The 8,900-nt window shown below is 43.8% G+C and overlaps 1 protein-coding gene across 5 annotated transcripts in view; it reads right to left on the bottom strand.

The window, feature by feature from the left end:
- Window positions 1–5,815: 5,815 nt before the first annotated feature.
- Window positions 5,816–8,900, bottom strand: part of TARS1 (threonyl-tRNA synthetase 1) — a 196,556-nt gene continuing 193,471 nt past the window's right edge. For all 5 annotated transcript variants that reach the window (XM_083575626.1, XM_083575628.1, XM_083575627.1 and 2 more), the window contains 2 exons: window positions 8,261–8,375; window positions 5,816–6,301 (listed from right to left, as the gene is read on the bottom strand). In XM_083575626.1, the coding sequence (XP_083431752.1) occupies window positions 6,153–6,301; window positions 8,261–8,375 (264 nt within the window). In that variant the 3' untranslated portion in view covers window positions 5,816–6,152. The remainder of the gene's footprint in view (window positions 6,302–8,260; window positions 8,376–8,900) is intronic.

Here is an 8,900-nt window from a genome sequence, read left to right as displayed (position 1 = left end):
TACCACTGTTTTGAAGTTCTCACCCTGGCCACCAAGGAGTATCATGTACAGTGGTACCTCGGGTTAAGTACTTAATTCGTTCCGGAGGTCTATTCTTAACTTGAAACTGTTCTTAACCTGAAGCACCACTTTAGCTAATGGGGCCTCCTGCTGCCGCCGTGCCGCCGGAGCCCGATTTCTGTTCTCATCCTGACGCAAAATTCTTAACCCGAGATACTATTTCTGGGTGAGCGGAGTCTGTAACCTGAAGCGTATGTAACCCGAGGTACCACTGTATATAGTTTTCACCCAGGTCCACATCAGTTAATTAAGGCAGGAAACCCTGGGTTGTCGTTGTTACAGTGTTGACAGCCAGCTGCCTATAAAAGCAGGCCGGCTGAGCTGTTTGCTGTTGAGTTCAGTTCCAGCTTACTTATAAAGAACTACTTGGAGAAATCTCTGTGTCGTCTGCTATGTCCACCCACTACTTAATACTGGCGACGAAGGTGGGATCGGATGCACATCAGACCACAGCCAGATTCGGACACTCACTGAATGGAATAACTGAGCTGAAACACTGAGCGAAATCACTGAACAGAAAGGCATGGGCAGGGAATGAACAGGTACCTGCCTCTCCCCTTCCCCATCAGTAGCTGCTGATTCTCTTCCCCTTGGCAACAGGCCCCCACAATTTGAGATCCCTGAATTGCAACTAGTTGGACTAGATGACGCTTCGGGTCCCTACCAACTCTACAATTCTGATTCTATGATTCTAACCCACTGGGGATCTGCATTTACACACACACACACACACACACACACACACACCCTTGTTCCTCATCCTCCTGGTTCTGCCAGCCCCTGGCCTGGCATGCAGTGCTTTCAAGGGTTCAAAGCATGTGTTACCTAGCTGCCAAGAACCCTGTAAGATAAGCCAATGTTTTGGGGGTTTTTTTAAAGGAGCAAATACAGCCATGACAAAAAAAAGATGATTTTAAACTTCTCCTCCCGGCACCATCCTCTTTTCTATGCATGTACAAAGCTTTTCCTGTCTAGTGTGGAACTGGAAGCTTTTCCAACCAGTGGCGTAGCGTGGGTTGTCAGCACCCGGGGCAAGGCAAGTAATTTGCGCCCCCTAACCCGTGGATTTGCGCCCCCTAACCTGTGGATTTGCCCTAACCCCAGATGTTGCGCCCGGTGCGGCCGGCCCCCCCTGCACCCCCCACGCTACGCCACTGTTTCCAACAATGCTACCTTGGAGGTCCTGGCTTTCAGCATCCTAGCGAGCAACCTAAAATTGTCCTCCAGGACCTCACAGCCACATTTCCCCACGTCCCTGGTGTTCACATGCACCATGAGCGCCGACCAGCACTATCTACCAGGCTGTGTGCCATTCTAAGACTTCATGGGCGTTGAACGCTGCAAGGAGCTTCAAAGCACTTCTGCTAGTTTTATTGCGCACAGAATCAATAGCATCACTCGGACTCTCCAGCCTGCTGCGTTTGCCTGGAGTGAACTTCTTCACCAGGCTGAACAAAAAAAGAAACAATTGGTGTTTCTCGAAATGGTATATTGTTTAGGTGCAGCTGGCAATGTTAACTGTTATTATTATACGCCCTTGCTTTCCAATTGAGGATTGTTCATTCTCTCCCCTTGCAAAGTGCAAGGCTAGGACAAATCTGTCTATTCGAAGAGGATGTTTTGCTCAAGCAAGCATCCCACTGGGTCCCTCTCAGCATCTTTCCTTATGGGCAAATGGCCTGTTACATTGCACTTGCAGACCTGATGCCCCATGGCACCTTTTCCTGCTGGAGGAAAGGTGTTTTGAAAGGGGAAGGGGAAGGGGGGACCTAACCAGGGCCAGATGTAGGTTGGATGAGGCCCTAAGCTATTGAAGGTAATGGGGCCCTTTATATGTCCAGCTGTCCTTTGTCAACAACAAATTGCCGCTGTTTTTTTGTGTTGACTATATGCTATATAGTAATTTATGGATCTAATAGGTATCTAAAGCCATTTGCACATGTTGCCATGCAACTAGTCCATGTAGAATGTAGGTGCCCTATATATAGAAATGAGCAAACCAGTGATATTTTAGAAAGCAGGCTAGCAGGCGGGGCCCATTACTTACATCATAGAAGCCTACCCAACACAAAACACTGTTGCTGTATGTAGGTTTTATTTTATTTGTTTTTTATCTTATATTTTGGAAATGTACATCCAGTTTTGTTTTCCTTTAAATTTGTTTGGGGGGGCCAAGAGAGTGGGGCCCTAAGCTATAGCTTATTTAGCTTATACGTAAATCCAGCACTGGACCTAACCCTTCCCTTGCCATCCTGTTTCATCTGATTCCCAAAGTGGTTTAACCATGAATCCCTCTTCACATGGAATTCTGGATATTGTAGCTCTGGGAGGCGAATAGGGGGTCTCCTAGCAACTCTCAGGACCCTTAACAAAGTACGGCACCCAGAGTTCTTTGATGGAAGCCATGGCTGTTTAAGGTGGCACCATGGAGCTTTCAATGTAGGGTGTGAATGTGGCCAGTGTTTTTATTTAAAAGCAGCAGCAGCAGCAACAACAAACAACAACACCTAGTCAGGCTCAACCCCCTCACTCTATTCTCCAGGAATCATCTCTAAACACCCACCCACCCCCACTTCTCATAAGTAAATGTTTCTAAATGACTGCAATCACTCTACTGAATGATAGAACTGTAGAGTTGGGACCGTGAGGGTCACCTAGTCCAGCCCCCCCCCCCCGCAATGCAGGAATCTTTCACCTAACAGGGGGCTCGAATCCTTAACCCTGAGATTAATAATCTCATGCAGCAGGGGGGCATCTTGTCCTTTGCTTCAGACAGTGAAGTGTCTTGGCTCAGCCTTGATAATTGAGAACAAAATATCCAAGTCGGGGGAAATGAGTTGATCTGTAAATTATAGCACAAAGGAATGGCTAGGTGAGCTTACCCTGTGCAGATAGTTCTCGGGTCAGGAGGAACAAACTAACCATATACACAAGGTGAGCTCACCGAGTAATTGCAATTGACAAAGTAATTGAAGCGAGAATTTCCTGCAGAGGTGAGTGCGAGGGGGGGAGCAGATGTGGGTCTGGAGGCAGAGGAGTGAGCAGAGCGCCCTGTCAACTGTACTTAAATAAAGCTGCCCGTGTTTGAGGGTACCTGAAGTGCCTGGAGTCTGTTTCTAGGAAAGGCAGATCTGCTGGGCTCCCCCACACACCCTGGCTGCTGGAGAGGGACGTCCTCTCATGGCCAAAGTTGCCTCTTTTATTACAAGTGTTCTGTATACTGTGGTTGTTTTTTGTAATGGAATTGAGATTGGGATATGCTGAGACCACCCCTTGGTTCAACACACATGGGCTTGAGCTTGATGCAAGCCAGGAGGACACACACTAATATTTATTAATTGTTATTATTATTATTGCCACCCAGCTGGCTGGGTTGCCCCAGTCACTCTGGGCAACTTCCAACACATATAAAAACACAATGAAACATCAGACATGAAAAACCTCCCGATACAGGGCTGCTTTCAGATGTCTTTTAAAAGTTGTATAGTTACTTATCTCGACATCTGATGGGAGGGAGTTCCACAGGGCAGGTGCCACTACCAAGAAGGCCCTCTGCCTGGTTCCTTGCAACTTCACTTCTTGCAGTGAGGGAACCGCCAGAAGCAGCTATGGGAAGCCCATTATACCAGTAATTTTGCTTGGCATCAGTTGTTTCCCTCTCCATTTTTTTTCCTGCCAGAATTGTGCTGCCATCTGTTGGCCAGAAAAATAAGTGAAGGGCAAGCCAGGTTTAAGATCTGCTAGAACACACAGGAACACACAGCCCCAACAAAAAAAATTTTTTTTCCTTCCAGTAGCACCTTAAAGACCAACTAAGTTAGTTCTTGGTATGAGCTTTCGTGTGCATGCACACTTCTTCAGATACACTGAAGTATCTGAAGAAGTGTGCATGCACACGAAAGCTCATACCAAGAACTAACTTAGTTGGTCTTTAAGGTGCTACTGGAAGGAAAAAATTTTTTTTTGTTTTGACTATGGCAGACCAACACGGCTACCTATCTGTAACAGCCCCAACAGCATTGGATGCATGTTTTGTCTCTTCTCAACTCTCATGAAATCTAGTCAAGTACCTGCCAGAACGCAAATGATGTGAAGCAGAAAGGTACTAGCTTCCCTTCCGGCACCTGTATTTCATAAGCTGGAGCCAGTTGGGTGAGCTGCAGTTTGATTTAGGAGTCATTGCCATGCAGCACACAGCTGCTGTTGAGAAACTGGGCTTGGGTGATTACAGATCACACTATCCGGCAATGTGCCACCTCCAAATGACCTTGAAGGCAACTCCAGAGGTACCAAAACTTTCAAATGAGATGCAGATGCCTCATATATCAAAGCCAGTTGTCAGCTGCCTCACTTAATAAAAACTGCAGAGATTTATGCTGTGTTAGGTGAGATATTGAAATTGTGCCTACATCTAAAGACACCCACCCATCCTGAGGAATGTGTTGACAACAACTGGTTTTCTTTTTCTTCTCCTCTTCAATCTTATCAACACTTCTCAGGGAAGAATGCCAAGTCATCTGGCTGTCCATCCACAACCCCTCAGCTGCAGAAAATTGATTTTTCCTGGCATGCTCCAGTTGCTCAAGTTATCTGCCTTACAGACTACACAAGTCTACTAGCACATGATTTTGTGAAGCGCCTGCATATTCATATTCTCTCAGCCTTAGTCCTGGTTCTGTAATGAGGACAAAACAGGCCTACCTTACAAGGGTTAGCATATGTGAAAAAACATGCTTTGGGTGCTACGTAAACACCCAACTACTGATTGTATTAAATGCATCAACCCTTCTATCAGATCAGCTGCAAGTGAATGAGACAAAAGACTGCATTTTGAAGCTCCCTCACTGAAACATTTTGTTTTGGAAAAGACCACTGGTTCTGCTGAGTTTGTGCAGTAGGGCTGTAACTCAGGGATAAACTACTTTATAGCTTGTACTATATGCCAAGATAGCACTGGTAAAAGTTTGTGTATGAAGCAGCTTCAGCAATTTTAGTAAATAAGAGCTGCAGGAAACTGCTCTTGTTGAATAAAGTTCAACTACAGGAGAAAGTTTTATGGGCGTAATACTTTTTCGTGACCATGCATCAATAATTACAGACCAGGGCTCTGAGACCAATTTGCAGCATGATTACATCCCACTGGTTCAATGGGGCTTATCATCTTCTAAGTAGCATTAGTTGGGCATTAGTGTTTAAAGTCAGAAAACCTATAATTCTCAAAATGGCCAATTGACATTAAGAGGAGCATTCACAAAATGCACTTAAGTGTCCAAAGTGTATTTGCATTATCAGGTTCGATAGAAATTTTCTCTATTTTGTCACCTTTTGCTTTTCATTCACGTGTGTTCCATTTACGTACTTCCCAATGACATGTGATGGATAATCCTACTTCCTCACCATTTCTTTCTGCCTCGTGTGTTGTGTTTTGTTAAGCTGCATGTCTGCAAATAGGGCCATGCCTCTTAATTTTTGAATCGCAAACAATATGATATAGGTGCAGTATAATTACTATAATTACTATAATTGCTGCCAAACAGGAGGAATCAAATATTAGTATTTCAACTTTTAGAACTACAGACTGAGCCTCACATTCCAGCCTTATTTTAAACCTAGTCATCAGTACGACACAGATTCAAGTAAAAGGAAAAAGGAAAAAAAAGATTTGGCCACTTTGATGTTTTCTATGATGTCTTAAATGAAACAGAATAATTAACAGGGCTGCAAAGCTTCAAGAAGCACACCATTTTACTCAATCTTGCTGAAATACAAATTTATTTCACGAAGAGGATAAATTATCAGAGGGTTGCTACCAGTGGCATTTTAATCCCTGATTAATTGTTCCATTGTCCCTTTCAGTTTTAGCTTCTTCAAGCTCCACAGACTTGGAGTTTGCAGAGGCTAATCAAGGCAGTTGCCCACATTTATACAAAATGGACTTACAAACTTAATTTCTGAACATACGAAAGCAAGTGGGTGTTTTGGTTCTTTTGACAAAGATCTCTTATCAAATACAGTACAGAGCAAACATTGCTAAATCCAGAAAGGTTAACTGCTATGGGGGAAGGGAAAAAATGTGGAAAAGGAGGGCTTGGCTAAAATTCTTCTTCAGCGTTTTTGCAACGCGAGTCCTTCAGCTGCAGCAGCCTCTCCACTGTCTCAGCCACGGTGCGTTCGCCATGCACTTTGTTGTCTCTGGTGCGGATGTTCACTGTCCCGCTAGCCTTTTCCTTTTCACCAACAACTAAAAGACAGGAAAGAGACAAGCAGGTTACAAAGGAGATCTTGTTACTGTTGACCATTGAAAAGTATGTTGGGGCGGGGAGAGAGAGAGTCAACCAATTATATACAGTGGTACCTCGGGTTACATACACTTCAGGTTACATATGCTTCAGGTTACATACGCTTCAGGTTACAGACTCTGCTAACCCAGAAATAGTACCTTGGGTTAAGAACTTTGCTTCAGGGTGAGAACAGAAACTGTGCTCCGGCAGCGCGGCAGCAGCAGGAGGCCCCATTAGCTAAAGTGATGCTTGAGGTTAAGAACACTTTCAGGTTAAGAACGGATCTCCGGAACGAATTAAGTACTTAACCCGAGGTACCACTGTACTACTTAATACTCAAGAACCAAAATGAAGGAATTACATGTGACTCCCCATTTCCGCACGTTCGACCGTGTATTAATTTAAACTGCAAAAAGGAATGAAAAGGGCAAAACGTCCCCAAAAGAGCAGGGAAACTGCAAAATGGCAGAGAAGCAAATAGCAATCCCAGAAGCCTTTGCAACTGCAATCCCATGAGACTTTGCACTGACCTTTGAGGCCTATGGGGAGTTAAGAGTTTAAGGGAGGAGGTTTGGAGGGAGTAACTGTGGTCGAGTTTGGTGGGTTTTTCCAGAGGTTTAGAGGGCGTTTACAGGCTTTTTAGATGGTGTTCCTCACTATAAGCAGTTTCATGTATGCGCACGGTACCCAGGAACGTTAACCCCTCCGTAAGTGGTGAGACACCTGTATGCTACTCTGCTAAGTATTAATAACTCAGAACATCTGCAGCATCATTTTAGTGCTTTGGGCAACAGAATACAGATAAACAGGGATGGATTCAGAGAAGAATCAAACAGCAGTGTGACAGGGAAATCCATACAATAAAAGGAACTTGATATGTTTCTATAGCCTGAAAGAATAGAGTTTAAGAAATAAGTATGTTGATGATGGTCACATATTTTTAAAAAAGATATTAGAAAGCTGCTACTGAATTGATTTACGCTAAACCTCACTAACTACCAACAGAAGTCCTGCAATGGAACAATTTGTCAAGATGACAGAAAACTTTCTTGGGCACTTTCCAAGGACAGCTGGACGAGCGTATAATCAGAGATATTCTGGGACATTGCATTTTGGAGGATGCTGAACAAACGCTCCAACTATTTCTGCACTCTTTTGGCTCCTCTGAATTTCTGTCACAATGGCTGCAATGTAGCCCACAGGTGCACTTAAAATGTAAAACAATAATAATAATAATAAAAAGCATAGAGAGACACTGCAACTGTAGGAAGGACACAAATTTAATAGTGGGAGAAGAACAAGTGACTTATACCCAATTGCATTCGAGGACAAGAATGTGCACTAATGCAAAATATGTGCAGATCATGTCAAATATGAGTGGAAGTCTATGCTCCCTTTCTCCTTTGAAATTTAAGTAAGGGGTAACAGGAGGGAAGATGATCAGGGCCCCGTTACTGGGATGTGATAAGTAGTGAATGTTGCATGCATGCACCAAGCATATTTGCTGCATTTCCCCCGCTTTTTACACCGAGAACAAAACGTGCCCTAGAATTCATTTACCATTTTACAACGCTGATAAAGAAGCAGAACAAATTACCGAGTAGTAAGACAGATGTTTCTGAGCCACTCTGCTACAAAAGAAGACTTGGGCCAATTTACTTGACTCTTAACAGGCAAGAGGGCCAAATATTTCCCCAAGAGGTGGCTATAAATCTGACATAAATCAGAATGGAGGCAGCACTAGCTGTGGCTAACGAGGCAGCACAGGCAAGCTCCAAAGGGAATACTTCTCTTGCTGTCTACTTGCAAAGACAGCAAACTTTACAAGCTAACAATTATATAACTGCCCCGTGCTAGTAACCTCTGAAGGATATTATCCCAATGGAGTCCTACCACATACAAAAAGGTGATGTTTTTACCCAAAATGAAGTTGTACTGTGCAAGCTGAGCATTTCTTATCTTCTTGTTCAGGGTGCAACCAGCGTCCACATCAACGTCTGCCATTAAGCCAGCATCATGGAACTGCTGCTTCACCTTGGAGACAACAGCAAGAGAAAAGTATTTAGGTTATGGGTAGGCTAAATTTTCGGAGAAATTGGTCTAGCCTTTATCTATATAAATAAATAAGGTACTAAGTACACTGAGGCAGCTTACAAATTACAAAATGTTTTAAAAAAAACCAACCCCAGTCCATAAATATCCATAAAACATAATTAAAAACACTGGGAAAATTTGAGCAGCAACAAAACTATATATGCCAAGTGTTCTTCCATCAGGAGAAAGCTTAAGAAGCAACAGAGTTTACAATGGAATGTATACAAGTTAGGCACTATAAATCAGTGCATTTGGGGCACACACACACACACACACACACACAGTGGTACCTCTGTTTAAGAACAGTCCTGTTTACGAACGATTCAGTTTACAAACTCTGCAAAACCGGAAGTAGTGTCCCGGTTTGAGAACTTTACCTCGGTCTAAGAATGGAATCCGAATGGTGGAAGGGCACCAGCAGCAGGAGGCCACATTAGGGAAAGAGCATCTCAGTTTAAGAACGGC

Source organism: Podarcis filfolensis (assembly GCF_964270895.1).
Source record: "Podarcis filfolensis genome assembly, chromosome: 11".
Classification (NCBI taxonomy): Eukaryota; Metazoa; Chordata; class Lepidosauria; order Squamata; family Lacertidae; genus Podarcis; species Podarcis filfolensis.
Note: the sequence above shows the minus strand (reverse complement) of the source record. Positions and strands in the feature narration are given on the sequence as shown.